The 26,819-nt window shown below is 38.8% G+C and overlaps 1 protein-coding gene across 2 annotated transcripts; it reads left to right on the plus strand.

The window, feature by feature from the left end:
* The first annotated feature begins 3,894 nt into the window (after nt 1-3,894).
* On the plus strand, nt 3,895-18,741 carry LOC147372709 (killer cell lectin-like receptor 2). 2 transcript variants are annotated; one of them, XM_086404117.1, is made up of 8 exons: nt 3,895-3,993; nt 5,428-5,544; nt 7,720-7,809; nt 9,239-9,478; nt 12,202-12,344; nt 14,546-14,652; nt 17,986-18,133; nt 18,219-18,741. In XM_086404117.1, exons 2-7 carry the CDS (start codon nt 5,430-5,432, stop codon nt 18,122-18,124), a joined length of 834 nt encoding a protein of 277 aa, XP_086260243.1. In that variant the 5' UTR covers nt 3,895-3,993; nt 5,428-5,429; the 3' UTR covers nt 18,125-18,133; nt 18,219-18,741. The 2 variants fall into 2 exon arrangements, 1 of the variants encoding a protein (XP_086260243.1); XR_015164900.1 differs by lacking the exon at nt 12,202-12,344.
* Nucleotides 18,742-26,819: the final 8,078 nt, after the last annotated feature.

Below are 26,819 nucleotides of genomic sequence, written 5' to 3' on the forward strand. Positions count from 1 at the left end.
CATCTTGGGCTTCTTTGATTGAAAGACAATGCTAGGAGTTTCAATGAGTCCCACCTGAAGTTACTGCTGTTATTTTGTGATGCTGGTTCTCTTCTTATTTAGGAAGAAATTTGCCTTTCTCAGAAATCAGAGCTTAGTAATAAAAATAAACTGGAGCTTAGAGGGAACAGCTACACAATTTGTCTTTCTAGTCATTAACCTCATTCTGTCTCTCTCTACAAAACTATGAAAAATCTAGGTTTTATAGTTAGTTCCTCTTTTCTTTAACCACCTTGTTCATCAATGGCACATGTAGGCATCATATGTCTTCTGTGTGCTACAGTTACAGTAACAAATGGGACCAATGCGGTACTCAAGGTATGGAGTTCATATATATAGAGGAAATGTAAATATGGGTAGGTAAGTAAAAAAAATGTTCTACTCTCATCTAGTCTCCATGAGAGCTGTTCCCCCTCTTACCAGCTCTAAGCATATAAAACAAAAAAGCTCAACATCACCAATGTCTCCATGGGGTGGTAAGATATAAAATAACCAGATCTTAAGTCACAATGCTTTTTTTCTAGAGAGGCAGTGGAATGCTGCCATGTTTCCCAGCTCCTCCACTGTGTTAATATGTACTTGCCCGCCCCACATACTTTCTTCTAAGCATCTGCATTCCAAACTTGACATGTTGAGAAAGAGAACCTGGCTCACTGCGTCAGCATTTCTGGATTGCAGTCCTGGCTCTTTCACTATTTATAGACTCCTTGAACAGAGAGAAGAAAAAGAACATTCACTTATGTTTGAAACCTAAGAAATCCTACCTGTAGAGTTAATCTAACTGAATTTTTCCGGGTCTATGAAGTAAGTGACATTCATGTTGAACCTGTGAGGAAACAGGCTTGGAAGAGTCTCATGTTCAAATTTTTACAGCTAGAAAGAATTTGAATCTTGGACTTCAAATGATAACATTTAATGTTCATTAGCATTAGATCTGGTTAGCACTTTATATACCCTAAGTCTTGGGAGGCAAATATCACTACTTTACTTTTGGTGAGTCTGAGGTTTAAAGAAGTGAAGTGACTTGCCTCAAGTCACCCATGGAAGAGAGGGGCTGATATTTCAAGCCAGATCTACTCAATTCCAGTGGCAAGAGATTTGTTGAAAATCCAGGCCCTTCTGAATTCAAAGTCCATCTGTGCTCTATGTATTCAGTCAAGCCTGATTTTAAACATGGGTCAAGAATTAGCATGACAAATAGATGGGGAAACAATGGGAACAGTGACAGACTTTATTTTCTTGGGCTCCAAAATCACTGCAGATGGTGACTGCAGCCATGAAATTAAAAGATGCTTACTCCTTGGAAGAAAAATTATGACCAACCTAGGCAACATATTAAAAAGCAGACATTACTTTGCCAACAAAGGTCCATCTAGTCAAAGCTATGGTTTTTCCAGTGGTCATGTATGGATGTGAGAGTTGCACTATAAAGACAACTGAGCACCGAAGAATTGATGCTTTTGAACTGTGGTGTTGGAGAAGACTCTTGAGAGTCCCTTGGACTGCAAGGAGATCCAACCAATCCATCCTAAAGGAAATCAGTCCTGAATATTCATTGGAAGGACTGATGTTGAAGCTGAAACTCCAATACTTTGGCTACCTGATGCAAAGAACTGACTCATTTGAAAAGACCCTGATGCTGGGAAACATTGAAGGTGGGAGGAGAAGGGGATGACAGAGGATGAGATGGTTGGATGGCATCGCCAACTCAATGGACATGAGTTTGAGTAAACTCCAGGAGCTGGTGATGGACAGGGGGGTCTGACGTGCCAGAGTCCATGGGGTCACAAAGAGTCAGACACGACTGAGTGACTGAAGTGAACTAAACTGCCACATTTTGACAACATTACTATTTCGCCCAGCCTACTCCCTACGTTCTCTCATCAGACTTCATTCGTTTATTCATTTCTGGCATTGGGATCGAGGGCTCAGAATCTTTCTGTTTTGAGATCGACAAAGCCAATGCGGGGTGAGGGTAAAGAGAAGAAAATGCCTAGCAGTAAATATGCCTGAAGTGTCCAGACTCTACCCATGAAATTTTGCTTGTGTGATTGGATTAAATTAGGTTCTGGGAGGTAATTCTGTTGACCACTTGTCCACGATGATAAATGGCAGACTCAGTGGTGATTCCAAAATTAAGGGTTGCATTGGAGAACAGGAGAGAGCCAGCTGAGGACCAGACAACAGGCAGCATAACCTAGGGGGTGGTAGTGGTCAGAACATTCAGTTGACTGTTTATCAAGTAGTCTGGGGAAGACCTGGGAGGTAAAGAATGGGGATGCCTTCTAAAGAAAGGGTGATGGTTTGGTTGTGGCTGGAAGAGAAAGGTAAGCAAGGAATGTGGTTAGAGCCTGGTGAAGTAGGGCTGGGTTTCTCTGCATAATCAATTTCACCGTATGTTTTCCACATCACTTTCCCCACACTCCATATTCACCGTTATCACCTGATTTGGAGAGCAATGTAAATTGATTTCATAGAACTGTACACCTGAAGACTGACAGTATCTGCATCAATTGAAAGTGAATGTCACTGAGAGATTTGGGGGTATTCTGGGAAGATCTGACTCAGAGAAACAGACTTACAGAAACTGATTTCTTTTTGCTGAAACATCATGTCTTCATGAAGTAAGATTCATAGATGAAACTCAAATAGGAGAATAGTTTATCAGTATCTTTTAAGAATATCAAATGTTATCATTTTCATACAATTAGTATTGTGTAAACAGAAATAACTTTTCTGGGGGGCAATTGGTAATATGTATCAAAGCTCTTTAATTTACATACCCCTTGACCCCATATTTTGTTTAAAATGTTTTCCTAAGAAAATATTCAAAAGTACAGGCCGAACGTTTTTTATATTCACAAAAAGTTGAAAACAACATAAATGTCCAGCAATACAGGATTTCCTGAATAAATTATGGTATAATCTATATGGATAATAACTATACAATTGTTTTTAAGATCACACTTTAGATGAATATTTTTAAATGAGGAAACAGTAGAAAACAAGAGATCAAAAGTACTGTGTGTGGAATGATACCAACTCTGATAGCAAACAAAACATACAGATAAAAAACTAGAAGCATATACACCAAAATTTTATAGTGGAATTATGTTTTAAAATACTTTCTAAAATACGTTTATCTGCAATAAACATAAATGGAAAAAGAAATCTTTTATTGTTTTTTAAAATAATTATTTATTCATTTTAATTGGAGGATAATTACTGTACAATATTGTGATGTATGGCCTCTGCCATACATCAACATGAATCGGACATAGGCCTACATGTGACAGCTCTCTCCTGAATCCCTCTCCCGAAACCCTCCCTAACCCATCCCCCCAGGTTGTCACAGAGCACCGGCTTTGGGTTCCCTGAGTTATACATCAAACTCCACTGGCTATCTACTTTACATGTAGTAGTGTATATGTTTCAATGCTGAAAACTTTTATTTTCAAATAGCAATCTGTAAGAGAAAGTTCCTAAGAGACAAGTTATTTATTTAGTCATAATATTTCTTGTGTACATGTATCTATATTTATGCACATACATTTTAATCAGTTGTTTTTGCTAGTAGTTTCTAAGGATGCAAGTTTTTGTTAAAAGATTTACTTTTTGTTTCCGCCAAAGCTATGTTTGTTTGTTTTTTCTGTCCTTCAATGTAGATTTTGAATGCACCTAACTGGTTGGTTAGTTGAAATGGAAGAAAATATATTCATGACCATTTTCCTTTCTCGTCAACATCAGCTTTTGTCATACAATTTCCTTTCATCACTTTGGTCAAGAGGAGGAGCAGAAAATTTTGAGTTACAGCATGATTCAAAGACAATTCATGTCCGCCTCCATTTTACAGCCTCTCATGCACCGGAGGAATCAGGGATTGTAAAGGCCAACCTCTCTCACCTTGTTCTGGTCTGTTTTTTCCATCTGCATCACCGAACGGCACAGACACAGGTAATGTTCACTTTTTATTGTCTCAGATCTTTGTAGCTGAGTATCTATTAGTCCTACTTACTTAAAAAAAAGATTCTAGAGAAAAAAGATTCTTGGAATATGATAGTTTATTATAAATGACTTGGCATGAATATAGGAGGGATAGGAAAGCATGTTTTAAAAAAATTGATTGGGTTAGAACTGCATTCACTCTATGGAGATGAAAAATGTAGTTCAGCATTTATGGAAAATTATTTTCTTTTTAAAAAATTGGTTATGATTTTTTGCTTTGTGTTATCAAAATAAAGAGGGATTGGGGGGTCAATAACTTTTTATTTAGGTCTAATGATTTACATATTGTCTTATCCATCTTGAAGTGTTCATGTGAGTAATCAAGTTTAGATACTAAAGAAAAGAATTAAAGAATATAGTTACATGTGCTATTTGTTTTCCATTTTTACTGTTTATTAGCATCTTTTCACACTGATTAATATAAAAACAAGGTACATCATAAATATCTACAGTTTAAAGTTTCTTTTTATATTGATATCAATTGATAGATAGAGTCCTTTATGGGTATTAACTAAAGACTGCCTGTTAACAAATTTTATTTTCACATAGGCTTCTCTTGCAGCTAGAAGATTATTTCTCTAAGTTTAATATGCACAGAATCATTTGGGATTAAAAATCCACGTGTCTGGGCTCTAATGTAAGAGATTTTTATTCGGCACATCTCCCACGAGGCACTGGAATCTGAAATGTTAACCAATGTGCAGTGTTAACCCTCAATAATTTTCTTTTGCAGATAGTATATGGGATATACTTTGGTAGAGTCATATTATAGTTGAAAAGAACAACACAGTATATTTATCTACTCAGGTCAAGAAATAATTATCACAAACTGATATTCCAATCCTTCTAAGAACATTTTACTATCAATAATGTAGATCTGAATACATAATATATATGTATATGTATATACATACACTTTTAAAGCCAAGATATTTATGTTTTTCAAAATCTCAAAAAAAACAATTTTTGTTTTTTGAATTAATAGTTTTAAAAGTATCTCAGTAATTTGTGATGGTATCACTTTGCCTAACACTTGTATATGTATGTTGAACATTTTGAGCTAAATGGAATAGGACCCAGCCTATTTAATCTATCAGTAAATTAAAAAAAAATTCTTCCCATATTTTCTAATAATATGGCTATAGTTACTAGGAGTATAAATGACTTTAGCAAAAATATTGAAAGTTTCTCATTTCTTATATAAATCAGGCTCAGTCTACGTACTTTAGGCCCTTGAAGGAATTACTGAGCATACATCCACATGCACACACGCATAATCTTCTTAATCCTAGTATATTTTACAAATGGACATTTTAATTTTTCTTTGGAATGAAATCATTCAGTTGAAAGTTTTAATGCAAAACATATATTTGTTTACTCTAGAGATGAGTGATCAAGAAGTGACTTATTCCACCCTGAGATTTCTTCAATCACCTTCAGAGTCACAAAACAGATTAAGACCTGATGGTACTCAAAGACCTGACAAGACTGAGGAAAAAGGTACACGTTTGAGACATCTAGATTCACCAGACTCTTGTGTGCTTGCTAAGTCACTTCAGTCGTGTCCAACTCTCTGTGACCCCATGGACTATAGCCCACCAGGCTCCTCTGTCCATGGTATATCCCAGGAAAGAATACCAGAGTGAGTTGCCATTTTCTCCTCCAGGGGATCTTCCCGAACCAGGGATTGAGCCTGTATCTCCTGTGGCTCCTGCACTGCCGGCGGATTCTTTACCGCTGAGCCACCAGGGGAAGCCCTCTTACGGACTGTCAGACTTTTGACGTTAGAAATAAAAAGTTCTATCCATATTCTAGGTGTTTAGTTGATAATAAGAAACCATAATGGTCTTTAATGATCTTTTAAAAAAATTGTGCGAATGTAGAAATTAATGCATTCTTTTAAGCTTGAGAAGGTAATAGAGTGTTTTTATTCAAATTTGGTCAAGAGAAATTCACAAGGACTCTTTTTTAGTTCCCCAACTAATCGAATCTGCACCCTGTGCACTGGAAGTACGGAGTCCTAACCACTGGTTGGCCAGGGAAGTCCCTTGTGAGGGCTTCCAAAGTAAGAGACAGACTAGAGTCTCAAGAAAACATTGCAGTTCCTAGAGAAATGTCTTACAGAATGTGAAGACATGAGAAATACGTATTAGAAGCAGTGTTTTTATTCAGACAAAAGGTATTTTGGTGTCTTAAATATTTACCAAACCTTAATGGCAATGAAGAAACAAAAATGTTCAAATCAAAAGGGCATTCTAACTTTTCCATTCTCTCTCTGTACCTTCGAACAGTGTCACAAACTCTAAACTGAAAATGACTTTTACTGATTTAATGTAGTGTCCATCAGAGATACAAATTTTGGATATATATATATATATATATAGAGAGAGAGAGAGAGAGAGAGAGAGAGAGAGAAAGAGGATCTTGAAAGTAGGAGAATAAATAGAGCATTGCTAGAGAAAAAAATTTTGAAGATAAATGGAGAAAAATTGATTTCTAGGAAGTTCTTAAGCGATGGAGCCCAGTAACATTTGCAGCTTCAGAATACTCACTCTTGGCTACTAATTTCTCATGAATATTGCCTGCTTTTTCCTTCTTCTTCATGATTAGTTGTGATCACAGAAATATGCCTGTCATTGTGGATTCTCATAAGTGAGTATTGTGTTTATTGCCATCTGTGCTTTTGTGGACAGAGGAGCCTGGCAGGCTACAGTCCATAGGGTTGCAAAGAGTCATATATGATTGAACAGCCTCCCTGCAACCCCCGCCCCCGCCCCGACATACACACACCTGTCTGTGCTTTTCTAAGGGATGCACACACACACACACCTTTCTGTGCTTCTGTGATTTTCTAACAGAAGCATTTTAAAAATCCTCCAATATTCTTTTTGTGGTGTAGAATTTCTGCAATGGGTGAATGTAAATAAAAAAAACCTGAGACTTTAAAACTATAATTACTAGATGGCAAATTAAAAACAGTGTGTATCATGGATTTCTGTAAAACATTTTTTAAAATTTTATGTATCTTATTTTTGCCTGTGCTGGTCTTGGGTTGCTGCTTTTGGACTTTCTCTAGTTGCAGTGAGCAGGGGCTACTCTCTGTTGCCGTGCACTGGCTTTTCATTGTGGAAGCTTCTTTTGCTGAAGAGCACAGGGGCTTACCAGGTGGCACAGTGGTAAAGAATTCTCCTACCAATGCGGTGTTTGACCCTTGAGTTGGGAAAATCCCCTGGACCAGGAAATGGCAACCCACTCCAGAACTCTTGCCTGAGAAATCCCATGGACAGAGGAGCCTGGTGGGCTACAGTCCATGGGGTCGCAAAGAGTCAGACTACTGACACGCACACACATGCACGTGTGTGCACGCACGCACACACACACACAGACATACACACAGAGATTCTAGGGCGCGAGGGCTTCAGTAGTTGTAGCACACAGGCTCCGTAGTTGTGGTGCATGGGCTTAGTTGCCCCACAGCATGTGGAATCTTCCTGGACCAGGGATTGAACTGGTATCCCCTGCATTGCAAGGCAGATTCTAAACCACTGGACCACCAGGGTAGTTCCTGAAAATTTTTAGAGAAGATTGTTTCTGTTTCAAATGGTGTCCAGGTTGAGATGAGTAGTGGGTCAGGCTCTGTCCTCAATGATCACTTTCTTCCTTCTTTATTTAAAGAGTCTTCAGTGCCCTGGCATGGCATTGCAGTGACTCTTGGGATCCTCTGTTTACTTCTCTTGATGACAATCACCGTGCTGGGTATAAAGAGTAAGTAACTGAAATACATCCAAGTCTGAGTACTAGAAATAACCACTCATTGTGTAGGTACCAACCACGCTCTATCAATTGTTCCATGGTATAATCAGAGAATGTTCCAGGGAGTTTTTTCTTAGTGATTTTTTCCCCAGATATAATCACAGTGTGATTTTCATTTTGTTTATCTATTCCTGTATCTCTGAAGCTGTAATGAGCTGTCTCGTTCTGTATAAGGCATGTTAACATTCTTTCTGATGTAGGACTTAGCACAGAAGACCCCCTTTTCCATGGGGGATACCATCTCAGACCCCCAGTGGTACCTGAAATCACAGATAGCACTGAACCCTGTACATACTATGGTTTTTTCCTATTCATACACACCTACGATAAAGTTTAATTTATAATTTAAGCACAGTAAGAGAATATCTGAATTGTGAGCATCACTACTCTTGTGATTTCAGACCATTATTAAGTGAAATAAGGGTTGAATACAAGCACTGCATACCCTGACAGCCATCTGATGAAGGCTACCAAGTGACTGATGAGAGTGGGATACGTTCAACAAAGGAATGATTCCCCCTCCTGGGGAACACGAGAGGGATGGCACGAGTTTCCATCACACTATGCGGAAATGCGTGCAATTTAAAACTTATGAATTACTTATTTATAGAATTTTCCGTTTAATATTTTCAGGTTGTGGTTGATGGGGTAACTCAAACTGCAGAAAGCAAAACCAAGGTTAAGGGGAAACTATTGTAATATTCCACCTTCTAAATTTACACCACTTTGAATCTCAGATACAAATTCTTTGAGAAACAACTGTTTGAAAGTGAATTATGACTTTCTCTTAATTTTTTAAAAATCTATAATAAGGACATGATTTAGTAAAATGAGTGAGTCTATGTATGGATGTTAGATGATGTTGAATGTGCCCTTTAGCTTTCATTTGAGTTCCTTGACATCTTTGGGGAAAAGTATGTTACACTCAGATAAAACTATGTATTTGGGTCTTCCTCTCTTTTTTCTTATGGATATTCTGTCTATTCCAATGATATTGGTGCAATTTCTTCATGCTGTTTAGTGTACATTTTCATACTCAGAAGATGTGTTGCTAAGTGTTGGTCAGTTTCTCCTTTGGTACCTATTTGTAGACGACACGCTAACTTACAAAGAAATTGAACTGAATGCTTAGATGGTACCATCATAATTTTATTTAGAAATCATGATTTATTTATTCTACACTTAGGTGGCCCATAATGAGAAATCTGGTGTTTCAGTTTATATGGTCATGTTGTAGAGGTGTTACTTTCTAAATGTCAAATTAATAATTAAAGGAATGAAATAGGTTGGTTGTCAAAGTGAGATTTTTTTCTCCTGTCCTAATTTCAATAGTGAAGCTTTATGAGTACTTTAAAAATTATATCTATGCTGTTAATTTTAGTTTCCCAGTATATTCAAGAAAAACATCAACAAGAGGAAGCTCTACGGAATCTCAGTCAGAAGTATGATGTTATGCAAAACGACAACTACTTAAAGAAGCAGCTTTTGACAAAGAAGACTTCAGAATGTGATAGACTAAATGAAACTCTTCAGCAAATAAAAGGATCGTCGGACTTAGTCTTTACAGAAAAGAAGGGGTGCTATCACAGAAAGAAGTCTTCAGAGTCTTTGCCAAATACAGGTATGGAGGAAATCTTGAATTGAAGATTGCACAATTTTCCATTACTTATTCCTCCTCCAAAAGTTTTGAGGCTTAATACAGGCTTATGTTGTGTGTTAGGGATCCAGGTCTGCTAGACAACTTTTAATTTGTGCCTCTTAGATGTAGCATGGTTATTTGAGTTTGCTTATCTCAAATACAGGATTGAGACGCCAGGAATCATGTTTGGATGAATAGTCTTATACTTCCCAAACTCAATTGCAGTTCTTGCCTTCTTATGCTCCCAGAAGGTAAAATAGTATTATATCAGGGCCCCTGAAAATTTGGATTGCTTTAGACCTGCAGGCAAAGTAAGACACTTCAACTTTGTTGCTGACATGAAATATTGAGACTATCAGTAAAAATACATTTAGGCTAAAACAAATGCAAGTCATTTTATTTGTATGCTGTTGTAAAGATAACTGTGTGATTGTGTTTCCATTCTGCACTGACTTCAGATATTTGATCTATTTTATGATCAATATGTACTCCCTCCAGGGGGCTTCCCTGGCAGCTCAGCGGTAAAGAACCTGCCTGCAATGCAGGTGACGCAGGAGACATGGGTTCAATCCCTGGGTAGGGAAGATTCCCTGGAGGAGGGCATGGCAACCCACTCCAGTATTCTTGCCCAGAGAATCCCATGGACTGAGGATCTTGGAAGGCTACAGTCCGTAGGATCGCAAAGTCAGACAAGACCGAAGTGACTGAGCACGCACACGCGTATTCCTTCTAATACATGTACAAGACTTGCCAGAGTGTTGATGTTTGTGTAACACTGTGTGATGATACTATTCAAAGAAATATATATCTAAATATATATATATATATCTAAGAAATAATATTAAATCTCATACAATAATAAACTCTGTTATGCATAATGATGGAATGAATTGGCCTGATTAATCAACTTCTAAATATTTTGTTTAGTGTTTATTATACAAAGAGATTTTGCATATTTGATATTATTTAGGTATGGTAGTTAGTAGAAATGTACTGTTTCCTATTATTGAAGAATTAATAATATTTTATTTTTTTGTTTCTTTTGTTTTATTTTTCTACTACCTATAAAAAATTTAGATTTCATGCTGTAGAAAGGTTCACGTCTTGTTTTTTTCCCCTTCTGTGGCCATTTTTCCGTAGCCTTTTTTTTTAATTGTTTACTTTTGGCTGTGTTGGGTTTTGTTGCTGCACGGGCTTTTCACTAGTTGTGACGAGTCGGGGTTTCTCTCTAGTTGCAGTATGTAGACTTCTCATTGAGGAGCCTTCTCTTGGTGTGGAGCATGTGCTCTAGGGCACACTGGCTTCAGTAGTCATGGCACAGGGGCTCAATAGTTGCGGCTCCCAGGCTCTGGAGCACAGGCTTGATGGTCATGGCACATAGGCTTAGTTGCTCCATGGAATGTGGGATCTTCCCAGATTAGGGCTTGAGCCTGGCTCTCCCGCATTGCCAGGCAAATTCTTTACCACTGAGCCACCAGGGAAGCCTCTTCCATAGTTTTAAATACTCCTCACAAACATGTTTTTTAATGTTATATATTATTGCATTGCATTTGTAACAATTTAAATGTTTTCTTTATTAGACTGTTAGACAGTTTTGTCTTCTATAAATAATCATAAATGTACTTTGAGGGATGAATAATATTTTGATTTGGTATATTTTAAGCAATGAGGACAAGAAAAATTTCCAAAGAATAATTTTAATTTTCTTTAGAAGGCATTTCAGAATCTCTAAACATGTATGAAGTTAATTTTATTATTATAAAAACAGCTTTTCTGAGGTATTATTAATATGCAAAAAGCTACATATAATTAATGTATGCAACTTGATGAGTTGGGACATATGTATATATGGGTAAAAACATCCACAATTAGGGTAATAGGCATATCTATCACCTTCAAAAGTTTTCTTATGTCCCTTTCTGCTCTGTGGTAAGAACACTTAGCATGAGGTCTGCCCTTTTAACAAGTTTTTAAGTGTTTGGTTCATTATTAGCTACAGGCACCCTGTTGTACAGCAGATCTCTAGAATTTGTTCACCTTGAGTAACTGAAACCGTGTACCCATGAAACAACAGCCCTCCCCCAGCTACCCCTTTTCTACTTTCTGTCTGACTACTTTTTACATCTCATACAAGTGGAATCATGCAATATTTGCCCTTTGTCATTGGCTTATTTCACTTAGCATAATTATCCTCGTTTCATCCATGCAGTTACTGATGGCAAGATTTCATTCTTAAGGCTGAGTAATATTCCCTTTATTTTTTATATGTGTGAACTCTATATTTAGTTTTGGCAATAGACAAAAAAGTAAACATGACATTGTTAATTGTTATGTTTCTTGATACAGGGCAATAAAAACAATGTTGATTCTGTAAAAGTAGTCACCTTTGGTTAATCAAGAATGTGCTTCTCAATTGTTCTCTGTCTCTGTTTTCATATCTCAGAAGCCCAGTGCTGGAAAATTAATATTCCCTTTAGACTAGATCACATTTTCTTCATCCATCAATGGACATTCCATTTCTAGACTATTGTGAATGGTGCTGCAGAGACTATGGGAATGCAGAGTTCTCTTGGCATTCCAGACTTCTGATGAAATTCACATTATCATTATTGATAGCTGTTAAGATTTTTCATAATAAGTATCTTCCCCTGCTTAACAAAATACCAGATGAAAAGACGTTTAATGCTTCACCTTATGCATTATAGGCGAACTCAAGGAAGTCTCCTGGTGGTGTTGGGGAGTAAACTGTTACTACTTTACTGATGAAACTAATAACTGGATGGGATGTAACCAGACTTGCCAAAGTCACGATTCATCTCTTTTGAAGATAGATGATACAAAAGAACTGGTATCATGGATTGTTATATGTACTTTTATCCTCTAGGCCTCTCTCTTTCACCTTTGGGCCCAAGATACTGAGAAAATGGGGGAGTTTAGAAAGAGGAACCTTCAGTTATTCCTTGGGTCATGACTGTCAAGTGAACAAAAACTGTATAGTTAAGAGTCACACACACACACACAAAATCAAACGAACAGATTTTCCTAGTGAAATATCTTTGGTCTTTCCTTCTGTTAAACTAATTACTTAAAAGTAAGAACCGAAGAACATGAAGACTGTATCACAGAGAACCTCCTTGAGGATAGGAGTGGCAGTTGCTTCTTGGAGATCAAAACTGATGAGCTAAGTGTGGCATTCATCACAATCCCTAGTAAATATTCCCCTCTTGGTGAATGCTATTCTCAAATACCTTCTTGTTTTCCATAAAAAAGATAAAAAATTAGTGAGCAGAAGAACTTGCCTACTAATAAGAGTATGATCTTGCTATTTTATAAGCATTCAATACATATTATCTATCAAGATGAGCACGATTATTTCCAAAATGGAAACCCCCTTTAAGATGCAATTTGGGTCTTTGCAATCATCTCCTTTACTTAGGACTGAAAAAAAAGCATGCCTTTCCTTTGATGAAGTACTTAGTGAAGTCTAGTTGCTCAGTCATGTCCGACTTTTTGCGACCCCACAGACTGTAGCCTACCAGGCTTCTCTGTCCATGGGATTTTCCACACAATAGTACTGGAGTGGATTGCCATTTCCTTCTCCAGGGGATCTTCCCAACCCAGGGCTTGAACCTGGGTCTCCCGCATTGTAGACAGACGCTTTACCATCTGAGCCACCAGGGAAGTCTTAACCCTTTGGTAAATGGCAGCCTGGAGCCAACAGTTATTTTTTTCCTATAAGGTGGAAACTGAAAACCCAAAGGCAGTATGGTTTAGTAGTTACCATTAGGAATCCAGGAGCCAGACTGCCTGGTACTGAATTCAGTTCTGCCGCTTAGTAGCCGGGTGACCCTAGGCAAATTACTTAACCGCTCTGGGCCTCAGTTTTCCCACCTGTAAAATGTAGATAATAATGAGAAACATAAAAGTGGTGGTAGTTTTACAAATTAGCTTTATGGTAATTTTCATTGCATCTGTAGGCAATGTTCTGGAGGAGGTAATGGCAACCCACTCCAGTATTTTTGCCAGGATAATCCCATGGACAGAGGAGTCTGGCAGGCTACAGTCTGGGGTCTCAAGAATCGGACACAACTGAGTAACTGAGCATGCACGCATGTAGGTAGCATTTACTTGATCAATATTTGTATATATTATATCAATATGTATATCTCTCAAAAAGAATTGTAAAAAGAAAATACAGTGCATTTATCTTTTAAATTTATTGCAAATAAAAACTATCCACACACACAAAATGTGTTTTTACAGAGAAACAGTTGCAACTATCAGTCTGAAATCTCTACTTATTATCTAGAAAAACAAAACAAAATGTCTATGCAAATCTAGCAGACATTTTAAATCATAACATGAAAGAATTATGATGTCAAGTCATAAAATAATTTTTTATGTTTGTTGCACTGAAATAATTAAAATTATATTTAGAAATATATTCAGTCATTTGACCAGACATTATGTACTATGTCACTTTGATATATTACATTTGGGGTCATAGTAAACATTTCCAAATATGGCCCTGTTTCCCTCTACCCCTTCCAACTACTGAATTACAGCAAGTCTTTTTTTTTTTTTTTTATGAAGTTGAAGGCTCTAATGCCCACATCCCCACAAACATTTGTTATTTTAATAATTTGTTTAAAAGATTTCTTCTTTCACTTGGAATATGTAATGATTATTTTTCTTAACCCTTAAGTTTTCTCTGGAGCATGACTTTGAATGGTTTCATAAAATGTCATGTATTATTTAACAACTCTTCTATTGTTAGATATTTAGATTTAAACTTTTCCACATTTTAAATAACCTATTAGACTGGCAGCCATTTGTAAGAGAAATAAACTATTAGATGAAAATTAATTTGGAAAATGAAAATACAGGGGTTGAAGGAAGAGAGGGTCTTTTAGGAAGGAGGGATGAAGGATCATGTAGAAATTAGCAGACCACTGGTAGTAGAAACAGCTGGATCTTTTACCTGACTTTATTTTCATTCATTTAACAGATGGTAATGTAGTCCCATGATATGTTTTGTTTCCTTTATAGAAACTTCTTCAACCCCAGACTTGTCAAAATTCCTACTTGATTGGATTATCATTTAGCAAAATGGAAAATAGGTTGAAATGGATTGACAATGGCATACCGTCTAGACTGTAAGTTTCTGGGATGCATTCAAACTCTAATATTGGTGTTGGGTTGGAATAACTGTTTCTAAAAAGAATCTTCATGTAGCTCAACTCATTTTCAGGTAGAAGTCATTAGTAAGAAGAAGGAGAATGATTTAAAAAGTGTTTCAGGAAGTATAGTTAAAAAGGAAGAGAAGCATCATATAGAGTTATTAATATAAAATTATGATGCTAAACAGATGTTCAGAAGCATGTGTTATGAGGATCCCAGACTAAGACAGAATCATTAGGTAAGATGATTGAACCATTCTGAATTGGCCATAGTGATCCCTTCCACAACCACAAATAAGTATTTTGAGTATCCTCAAAATTCACTTGAAACTCCTTTGTATTAGTGGTGGTGGCAATGGTTTAGTCACTAAGTCCTGTCTGATTTTTGCTGCCCCATGGAGTGTAGCTTACCTAGGTCCTCTGTCCATGGGATTTCCCAAGCAAGAATACTGGAGTGGGTTGCCATTCCTTTCTCCAGGGGATCTTCCCAACCCAGGGATTGAATCCGTGTCTCTTGCATCTCCTGCTTTGCATGGAAATTCTTTACCATTGAGCCATCGGGAAGCCCTTGTATTAGTAGTTTATATTAATTATAAATAAACGTAAATGTGAATATAAACATACACACATGCATGCATACACACACACACACACCCACATCCTCTCTATGGTCCTTCTATTAGGTGCAGTACTTTGTGAACTCTTGTGTTTACATTTAGTTATAATCTATTCAATGATTTTTTTTTTTAAATCTGAACTGTTACATTTTTTATTTCTAAGAGTTCTATTGTATCTTCAAATCTGCTTGCTAGTTACTCATGATTTCAAACTGTCTTGAATTTATTGATTTCTTGAAAGATATTTATCATCCTCAATTTATATTTGGTATCTGATCATTTTAATATTTGAAGTTTTGTGGGTCCAACCTATCACATCTTTTGTTCATGATATCATTTTCTTTGTAGTGGTTAGTGATTTTTTTTTTTTTTTTGAGCCTTTGGAAGTTATTTGAGGATTGAGATGAAGGTGGCTTCCTCAAGGAAAAAATTTGCCTTTGTTGGCTGTCTTGGGGCATTGTGAATCTGAGCAGTTTTTAATTCTAAATTTGGGCTCTGCAAGTAGTGTGATTCTGGGCTGCAAACCTACAAGAGATGTCATTCAGAAAACAACCTTAATGTAATCATAGTCTGTGAGTACAGTTTCAGGTGAACATTTTCAGGGCCAAAATAAGATGCTCACATTGCATAATTAATCAAATCCATGTTAAACACATAGCACTATGCAAGGGGAAAGAAATGGGATAGCCTATCACACTTGGATGGAATGGGATAGGTTGTCACAGTTAGGAGAAGGGGCAAGTGTGTGAAAAGATGGCCTGGATCCTAAGTTACACACTCGTCGTCTGACCTAGCTCTGTGGTATCACACTTCCCTGATAATGGTGGAAGGGGCAGACTTGAGATTTTGAGTAAGGGGGCCAACAGACAGAAGGTTCTTGTGGCCAGCACATACCTTTTTTCTACTGGGTGGATACAGGAGCAAGCATGCCTGGCAAGAGCTGCAGCTTTGCAGTTTACCTGAGGGGCAGCTATGGATTCTACTGGAGTTCCTCAGGCAGGCGGCCAGAATGAGTGTCACCCATGGGTGACAACCTTAAGACTGAATGTAGAGTGTCTATGTTCATCATGTATATCTTATGTATGATAGTTTATGTCTGCTTGATTCTTTCTTCCTTTCCTATGTTCAGCACACATAGGTTCTACTTACTCTTTGTCTTTGTGTTCAGTTGCTCAGTTGTGTCCAACCCTTGGACTGTAGCCCACCAGATTCCTCTGTCTATGTAAGTTTCCAGGTCAGAATACTGGAGTGGGTTGCCATTTCCTTCTCCGGGGGATCTTCCCAACCCAGTGATTTAACCTATGTCTCCATTGGCAGGTAGATTCTTTACTGCTAAGAGAAGCCCTCTGCTTACTATATCTAACAAATCGCATAGGTTACTAACTTACTTAACACATCTGGTACTTTCTGCTTGTGCTTCACAAGCTATTTAGTTTCATTTATCTTTCTTAGTTGTTTCTCTTTTTATCTATAGCATATTCAAGCATTCCTAGGTAATATAACAAATCCAAATTGCATGAGGTGTGGTTTGTGATTTTGGATTATTAGGTGGGATTATTCCTTTTCTCTTCTGCTTAAATTCAAGGTTCAAGACAGTCCTAAGGTAGTTTGTATTGGAAATATATCACTTTTGTCTCAACCCTTTTGGTAGCTTGTTTTCTATGCATTGAGTTGGCCACAAAGTTTGGGATATTCTGTAAGATGTTATGAACTTTTTTGACCAACCCAATAGAATTTTCATCTTGGGCAGAATTCATTCTTTAGTCTGCTACATCTAAGGGAAAGACTGGTTTCAGTGCTTCACTAACCCTTCTGGGTTTCCATCTTTGCTTAACCCTCATAGTCTGAGCATGAATCTGCCTATTGCCAGTCCATGAACTTACTCAAGAGGTTTAAAAATCTTTTTTCAGTATTTTAAACTATTTTCAACAGGAAGATAGTTCTCCCCTAATCTACCACTTTGCTGAAATACAGATCTTGTTTTAGATACTTTTTTCAGTGAAATTTTAATGTTTTAGTTAGTAACTATTAGCTCTGGGGGTAACAGAGAGAGGGAGAGAGGGAAAGAAAAGATATAAAACATCCATTCAACAACTTCATCTCTGCCTATATTCCGATTCTACTTTTTCTTCTTAAATTATATTCACATGCAACCTTGTTACCTGTATCATAGAAATTCAGTTCCTCTACTTTTAAATATCTCATTTTAATTGAAATAATTAACACAAGAAAGCAGGTTACTATGCCATGATCCCAACTAGCAATATTGCTCTCTGATAAAAAATTCCCAGTGTGAAACATGTGAGGTTATAGATGTGATCAAGAAGATGTTATTCTATTTAATGGGACAAGAGCAATAGAAAATCTTTTAGTTTATTTATTTATTTGGCTGAGCCGACGCTTAGTTTCAAATATACAGGATCTTTCACTGTTGCATGTAAACTCTTAGTTGTGGCTTGTTGGCATGTGGGATCTAGTTTCCTGACTAAGGATCAAACCCAGCCCCCTTGCATTGGGAGTATGGAGTCTTAGTCACTGGACCGTTATGGAAGTCCCAGAAATCTTTTAGTGATGAACTTATTATTAATATTTCCATAGGCCAGATATTTAGAAAATAGATTTAAAAATATGATTTATGTTGTTGTAAGCTGCAGAATTAAACAGTTGACCGTGTATGTTTTCTGTCCTACAGTAATTTGACAATAATGGATCATCGTTTTGGGAAAAATGAATGTGCATTTTTAACCTCAACAAGAATAGAAACTATTGACTGCTATAACACCTATAATTGTATCTGTGAGAAGAGAATTGATTGCTTCAATAAACACTAAGAAGAAAAGGTGAAATGGAATTTTGTAAATTTTTTTGTTGTTGGTTTTCTATAGTAATTTGTGGTTAACTATAAATTAATGTTTTTGACTGCAGGACTTAGTTCACTGTAGAAACAGAGATGAGATGGAAGAGGAAGAGAAAACGCTTTTGGACTGTGATCGAAGACATCAGATGCCATGTGTCTTTTTGGGGAAGAGAGAATCATTTTGTCCTTGGAGAGCAATTACCCCTTTCTTTGAATGGCCTTGAGGAATTGCTCTCTCTTTTCCTGAAACACCCCTAGAATCAATTAGACAACTTTGATAAATAGCTTGAGTTTTTTCCTTATTAATAGGATAAATCATTTCAATAGATTCTGGCTTTGAGAGATCATAATTAATAACTGAAAAGTACTTATCCTCCCTCCCACCCCATCTAGATACTTACCTCTCATTAAAAATAATTTTGCTGTAATTTCAAACTTACTGAATAGTTGAAACAGTAGTACAAGGAACTATCATGTAACCTTTACCCATGGTTACCATTTGTTTAAATTTTACTGTATATGCATTTTTATAGTTTCTTCCTCTCTGTATCTTTCCTTGCTGATTCATTTGATAATAAATTTAGGATGTTATGCCCTTTTGTCTAAATTTTTCACAAGAACAAAGATTTTGTCCTCTATAACCATAGAACAATTGTCAAAATCAGGAAATTTAGCACTGCTACAGTACTATGAGGGAAGTCTGGTGTGCTGCAGTCCATGGGGTAGCAAAGAGTTGGACAGGACTGAGCCCTTGAACAACCAATAGCAGGCTTCCAGTTGATACACTGTCTTTTTCATCAGCTCTAGACGTGGCCCTTCATAATTCAAAACACAGTGTTACAACGTACACAGTGTTACATCACTTTTTATACAAAATGGTAGTGGAAAAGGAAGAAGAAAAAAGACATAATGTCTTATCGTATAACTATAAAAATATAGCTATAAAGAGAACTGTAAAAAGTAGCTACCAATATACTTGTCTCTGTAATAGGTTATGAAGCCATAGTTGAATTTATCACTTTCTATTCCTCCCACTCATTTTTCTCATGAAGCTAATGCCTCAACTAGTTGTGCAGCTGACTGGTGTCGTGATGGTGGCTAGAAGAGCTCTAGTACTGAAAGGTTGTTGCTGAACTACGAAAGACGCTGGGATTCTTGGCCTCTGGAGGAGAATTCAATCCAGGGCCAGAGACAAGGCTTGATCACTCAGAGCTTTTGTGTAATAAAGTTTTATTAAAGTATAAAAGACATAGAGAAAACTTCTGACATAGACATCAGAAGAGGGCAGAAAGAGTGCCTCCCTGCTAGTCTTTAGCTGGGTGTTATATGGCTACTGCTGCTGCTACTGCTGCTAAGTCGCTTCAGTCGTGTCGACTTTTCGACCCCATAGACGGCAGCCCACCAGGCTCCCCCGTCCCTGGGATTCTCCAGGCAAGAACACTGGAGTGGGTTGCCATTTCCTTCTCCAATGCATGAAAGTGAAAAGTGAAAGTGAAGTCGCTCAGTCGTGTCCGACTCTTAGCGACCCCATGGACTGCAGCCTACCAGGCTCCTCCATCCATGGGATTTTCCAGGCAAGAGTACTGGAGTGGGGTGCCATTGCCTTCTGCTAATTAAAGAAAGGAAATGTCTCAAAACTCAGAGAATGACACCAGGCCCCTCACCCACAGCATGCATTTTTGAGATAACATTGGCACCAGGATGAGTCATCCTGGACCATAAAACAATTGACATGAATCTTGAAGAAAGGCAGATTTCAATACAAATATATAGTTTCATTAACATAGATTAGGAGAACAATGTATTGAAGGAGGAAACAGAACAGGCTCTATTTTGAAACCAGGACTCCATCTTGGGTTGGACTGTGGACTTGGAGCTATATGCCCAGTATTTATGGAAACGATATACCAACAGGAAAACCAGGCCCCCGGAAGGAACAGCCCCAGCACTCTCAGTCGCCTGAAAGATACCCTAATTATCTGTGTAACCAAATAGAATCATACATTCTATTATGCTTATTGGGGTATGACCACAGGCCTATTGATAATTGTCCACTGTTAACTACCTAGGCTTAAGGCATATGAATCATGGATTAACTTTTACTGTATCTTTCTTTTGTTCAGACTAGTTTCAGCGAATTTGGGGAAGTGGGTTTGGGCATGTACACTTAGGGTATATAAGGTTTTCACAAAAACTGGTCGGGGTCCTTGGTTAAGAGGAGACTGCCTTGGGCCCACCCGTGTCATAAATTGCACTCCACTATCTGCATTGTCCTTCTGAGTTTGTTTCCCAGAACGCGTGGCTACAACAGTATAACATACTGGTTTGTCAAGTCTATTCTGAGGGTTCTGAGCCTTTAGGTGGAACTGACTTGAAGACAGAGTCTGGGGTAAATACATAGCACATTAATAGAGCTTAAGACAAACATTTCCGTAAGAAAAATGCATTGGTTAGCTCAAGGTTTAAGAAAAGTTAAGCTCAGGTGGAACCAGGTGTCATTATGGCAACACAGCATTTTAAAAGAAACTTCTTTTTAAATTTCTATAGAGAAGGGGAAGGAGAAGGCAATGGCAACCCGCTCTAGTACTCTTGCCTGGAAAATCCCATGGACAGAGGAGCCTGGTAGGCTACAGTCCATGGGGTCGCGAAGAGTCAGACAGGACTGAGCAACTTCACTTTCACTTTTCGCTTTCGTGCATTGGAGAAGGAAATGGCAACCCACTCCAGTGTTCTTGCCTGGAGAATCCCAGGGACGGGGGAGCCTGGTAGGCTGCCGTCTATGGGATTGCAGAGTCAGACACGATTGAAGCGACTAGCAGCGGCAGCAGCAGAGAAGGGGAAAAAAATGTAACACTAGTTTATTTCTTCCTGCCACTTACGGGAGAGATAAAAAAATGTCTGACACTTGCAGCCTATTTTCACCTTTTGGAGACCCCTGGCCTTCCCGCCTATTACCCTGTCAGTACCACAGTCCTTTATGTCTCAGCACAGAGAGGAATTCAGTGAGAGGAAAGTGGTAGATAAGAATTGATTTATTAGAATAGGACTCTTGTCAGGTTTACAAGTGGGTGGGTGAGAAATGCCATTCCTGGAGAACTTAGTGGGGTACGGTTTAATAATAAAAGGAAAAGTGGGCATGGGGAGAGGAACTTTCTTGTCTTTCTTGAGTAGTCCTTATGCTTCCATCATCAGCTCCTCCTCCACGTTGGGCAAGGGAGTTTTCTTGTCCCTACATGGTCAAGTTAGGTTCATAAATTATTGTTGTTCATGTGTACACAGAGCACGCCCTAGGGATCATTAACTTTCTGAGCTGGGCAGGATTTGGGTCTCATACCACCATTGTTTTATTGTTTGGGGGCATGTCTTGTGCTTTTGTTGCATGGCTTTGTTGCTAAATAAACTTGCTTGGTTTAGTGGTTAAGCAAACACGATTTTGCTTACAAAAAAGATCTTCACGATCCAGATAACCACGATGATGTGTTCACTCACCTACAGCCAGACTTCCTGGAATGTGAAGTCAAGTGGGCCTTAGGAAGCATCACTACAAACAAAGCTGGTGGAGGTGATAGAATTCCAGTTGAGCTATTTCAAATACTGAAAGATGATGCTGTGAAAGTGTTGCACTCAATATGCCAGCAAATCTGGAAAACTCAGCAGTGGCCATAGGACTGGAAAAGATCAGTTTTCATTCCAATCCCAGAGAAAGGCATGCCAAAGAATGCTCAAACTACCACACAATGGCACTAATCTCACTTGCTAGCAAAGTAATGCTCAAAATTCTCCAAGCCAGACTTCAACAGTATATGAACCATGAACTTGCAGATGTTAAGCTGGATTTAGAAAAGGCAGAGGAACCAGAGATCAAACTGCCAACATCCGTTGGATCATTGAAAAAGCAAGAGAGTTCTAGAAAAACATCTACTTCTGCTTTATTGACTATGCCAAAGCCTTTGACCATGTGGATCACAAGAAACTGTGGAAAATTCTTAAAGAGATGGGAATACCAGACCACCTGACCTTCCTCCTGAGCAATCTGTATGTAGGTCAAGAAGCAACAGTTGGAACTAGAGTTGGAACAACAGACTGGTTCCAAATCAGGAAAGGAGTAGATAAATGCTGTATATTAACTTAAATGCAGAGGACATCATGCTGGGAAAGATTGAAGGCTGGAGGAAAAGGGGACGACAGAGGATGAGATGGTTGGATGGCATCACCGACTCAATGGACATGAGTTTGAGTAAACTCCGGGAGTTGGTGATGGACAGGGAGGCCTGGTGTGCTGCAGTCCATGGCGTCACAAGGAGTCGGACATGACTGAGTGACTAAACTTAACTGAAATGAAACACAATTTGCCCAGTCTGGTGACTCAGCAGTAAAGAATTCACCTTCCAATGCAGGAGACAGAGTTCAGTCCCTGGGTCAGGAAGATGCCCTGGAAAAGAAAATGGCAACCCACTCCAGTATTACTGCCTTGGAAATCTCATGGACAGAGGAGCCTCAAGGGCTAACAGTTCATGGGGTTGCAAAAGAATTGGACACAACTTAGTGACTAAACAATAACAAAAACCTGCTTTCTTGAGTAATCATTAACTTACAGAGGTCTTACATATTTTTTCTACTTACAGTCCCCGAGTGGCATTAACGGCTTGATCACTTACTTTGTCGCTTTATTCTGTCCCTATCCGTTGGGATCCCTTATCTAGTGTAATGACCCCTCCCAACTGTTTCTGTCCTACTGTACAGCCAGGCTTTATTTAATTAGACTATCTTTGTTATGTCTTCCGTTACCTCAGGATCTCTGGGCTACTGTATTTATGTAACTACTCATGACTGCAAGAAGATCAAACAAGTCAATCTTAACGGAGATCAACCCTGAATACTCACTGGAAGGACTGATGCTGAAGCTGAAGCGCCAGTGTTTTGGTCAACTGATGCGAAGAGCCAACTCATTTGAAAAGTCCCTGATGCTGGGAAAGATTGAGGGCAGAAGGAGAAGAGGGCATCAGAGGATTAGATGGCTGGACGGCATCACCAATGCAATGAACATGAACTTGGGCAAACTCCAGGAGATGGTGAGGGACTGGGAGGCCTGACGAGCTGCAGTCCACGTGGTCACAAAGAATTGGACATGACTGGGCGACTGAACAACAGCAGCAACTACCCATGAAGGAATCCTGCCAAACTAGGCATAGAAGGGAGCTAGGACTCGACTGCCCTGAAGGACATCCCCTTATTACAAGTGTTCAGGCTCGGCATAATTTCTCCATCTTGAGCTTCCTGACCTATTACAGAAATGAGGAACCTTTTATTAGATGGAAGCATGCCATTGTTACATAAAATTTAAATATTAATGTAAGGATGGCAATGAACAACAAGGTTAGAATACACACCTTTGGGCCTATTTGTGTTCAGGCCTATCCTTTGCTCTTCCCTCCTCAGCTTCTTATTGTGGGGAAATGAACACCTCCAAGCAGCACTTCCCAGTGTCTTTAACCAGACAAACCCCGAGACAAAACTTAAGTGCTATCAATGCTGATGCTGAAGGTCCAATACTTTGGCCACCTAATGCAAAGAGCTGACTCATTGGAAAAGATCCCCCAAAGCTGGGAAAGATGGAGCGCAGGAGGAGAAGGGAGTGATCAGATGGGATGGTTGGATGGCATCACTGACTCAATGGACATGAGTTTGAGCAAACTCTGGGAGATAGTGAAGGACAGGAAAGTCTGGTGTACTGTAGTCTATGGGGTCACAAAGAGTCTGACAGGAGTTAGCCACTGAAAAGCAACAACAGTCAATGCTGCTGTACGGCATAGGGCTCGGCTTGGTGCTCTGTGATGACCTAGATGGGTGGGGTGAGGTCGTGGGAGGGAGGCTCAGGAGGGAGGGGACATATGTATACATATGGCTAATTCACTTTGTTGTACAGCAGAAACTAACACAACATTATAAAGCAAGTATATCCCCCACCCCACCCCCCAAAAAATGTTTTATAGGGCAATGAAACTGAGGGAAAGAGGAAGTGAGGTGAAGGAGGATGGGAAATAAATACAAAATGATACATAACTGAGCTGCCCACTGCTTCACAAATGAACAAAACAAGGTCGTGTGACCTTGGGGAACTCGGCTCTAAAGAAACACTGGAAGTGTAACCCTTGTTTAGGGGGGAGTAGAAGCTTCTGGATACGGCTAAACTCTGAGTGTCCTTATTGAGTTCTAAGTAGTTTCTTAGCATCTTTGTCACCTTCTTGATCAGTAAGTAAGTAAGTAAGTGAAAGTTGCTCAGTCGTGTCCGACTCTTTGCGATCCCATGGCCTATGGACTACACAGTCCATGGAATTCTCCAGGCCAGAATACTAGAGTGGGTAGACTTTCCCTCCTCCGGGGATCTTCCCAACCCAGTGATCGAGCCCAGGTCTCTCACATTGCAGGTGGATTCTTTACCAGCTGAGCTACAAGGGAAGCCCAGTACCTTGAATAAAATTTCCTCTGTTTTAAAACAGAGAGATTTGTTTTCCTTGCTGGGCTTTGATTGGTACAATGTATTTTCTTACTTTCTTATTATAACCATCCTGTGGGATAATAACAGCTTGGAGGTGTTGCAGGTTTGCTCCAACCACTATAATCAAGTCAGTATTGCAATAAAGTGAATGTTGCCATAAAGTAAGTCACACAGTTTTTGTTTGTTTCCCAGTGTATATAACAGTTGTATTTACATTATTCTGTAATCTATTAAGTGAGCAATAGTATTATGTCTTAAAAAAAACAAACACAATGTGCATACCAGAAAAAAATTAAAGTTAAAAACTAAAACCAATGTGCATATCTTATTTAGATAATGCTTCATTGCTAAAATATGCTAGCCATCATATGAGCCTCCAATGAGCTGTATTCTTTTTGCTGTTGGAGGGTCTTGCCTTGATATTTGATTATGGCCTACTGACCAGGGTGGTGGTTGCTGAAGTTTGGGGGTGACTGTGACAATTTTTTAAACTAAGACCTGTGATACATATGTGTACTCAGTCATGTCCAACTCTTTGGGATGCCATGGACTGTAGCCAGCCAGGCTTCTCTGTCCATGGAATTTTCCAGGCAAGGATACTGGAGTGGGTTACCATTTCCTCCTCTAGGGGATCTTCTTAAATCAGGGATCAAATTTGCATCTCCTTCATGTCCTGCATTGCAGGCAGATGACCGCTGGGTCATCAGGGATGCAGAAGTGAAGTTTGCCACATCAATTGACTCTTCGTTTCAGGAACAATTTCTCTGTAGCATGCCATATTTTCAGAAAGCATTTTACCCACAGTAGAAATTTTTTTCAAAATTGGAGTCAATCCTCTCAAATACTGCTGCTGTTTTATCAACTACGTTTGTGTAATATTATAAATCCTCTATTGTCATTTCAATAATTTTCACTGAAACTTCACCAGGATTGGATTCCATTTCAGGAAACCACTTTCTTTGCTCATCTTAAAGAAGCAACTCCTCATCCTTTAAAGTTTTATCATGAGAGATTGCAACGATTCAACCATATTGTCAGGCTCCACTTCTCTTGCTATTTCCACCACATCTGCCATTACTTCCTCCACTAAAATCTTGAACCTCTCAAAGTCATCCATGAAGGCTGAGACCACTTCTTCCAAATACCCATTTATGTTGATACTTTGACCTCTTCTCGTGAATCATAGATATTCTTAATGGCATTTAGGATGGTGAAGATTTTCCCCTCTCTCCTTTCTTCTCTTCCTGCCTTCCTTTCATTATCTACTCATATATGGTATGATTTTCCCCCCTCCATTTTTCAATCAAAATTCTTTACTTCACAGGTACAATTTTTTGGCCTGCTTGCTCTAGGTGATGAGAGAGGCCAGTTCAGTTCAGCACAGTCACTCAGTCATGTCTAATTCTTCGTGAACCCATGGATTGGAGCACACCAGGCTTCCCTGTCCATCACCAACTCCCGGAGATTACTCAAAATCATGTCCATTGAGTCGGTGATGCCATCCAACCCATCCCATCCTCTGTCGTCCCCTTCTCCTCCCACATTCAATCTTTCCCAGCATCAGGGTCTTTTCCAATGAGTCCGTTCTTCACATCAGGTGGCCAAAGTATTGGAGCTTCAGCTTCAGCATCATTCCTTTCAATGAATATTCAGGATTGATCTCCTTTAGGATGGACTTCTTGGATCTCCTTGCAGTCCATGGGACTCTCAAGAGTCTTCTCCAACACCACAGTTCAAAAGCATCAATTCTTATGTGCTCAGCTTTCTTTATAGTCCAACTCTCACATCCATACATGACTACTGGCAAAACCATAGCTTTGACTAGATGGACCTTTGTTGGCAAAGTAGTGTTTCTGCTTTTTAATATGCTGTCTAGGTTAGTCATAGCTTTTCTTCCAAGGAACAAGTGTCTTTTAATTTCATGGCTGCTGTCACCATCTACAGTGATTTTGGAGCCCCACAAAATAAAGTCTCTTACTGTTTCCACTGTTTCCCCATCTATTTCCCATGAAGTGATGGGACCAGATGCCATGATCTTAGTTTTCTGAATGTTGAGTTTTAAGCCAACTTTTTCACTCTCCTCTTTCAATTTCATCAGGGGGCTCTTTAGTTCTTCTTTGCTTTCCGCCATGAGGGTGGTGTCATCTGCATATCTGAGGTTATTGATATT

This window comes from Bos grunniens, chromosome 5 (assembly GCF_055505025.1).
Source record: "Bos grunniens cultivar Pamir isolate PY7600 chromosome 5, Bosgru_T2T1.0, whole genome shotgun sequence".
Classification (NCBI taxonomy): Eukaryota; Metazoa; Chordata; class Mammalia; order Artiodactyla; family Bovidae; genus Bos; species Bos grunniens.

What these genes read in the sequence shown, in the direction of transcription:
- LOC147372709 (XM_086404117.1), top strand. Translation starts at nt 5,430, where the DNA reads ATGAGTGATCAAGAAGTGACTTATTCCACCCTGAGATTTCTTCAATCA. An exon ending in AGAGTCTTTGCCAAATACAG is followed by an intron (nt 9,479 to 12,201) that starts GTATGGAGGAAA and finishes TATGCATTATAG; the next exon opens with GCGAACTCAAGGAAGTCTCC. An exon ending in TAGATGATACAAAAGAACTG is followed by an intron (nt 12,345 to 14,545) that starts GTATCATGGATT and finishes TTTCCTTTATAG; the next exon opens with AAACTTCTTCAACCCCAGAC.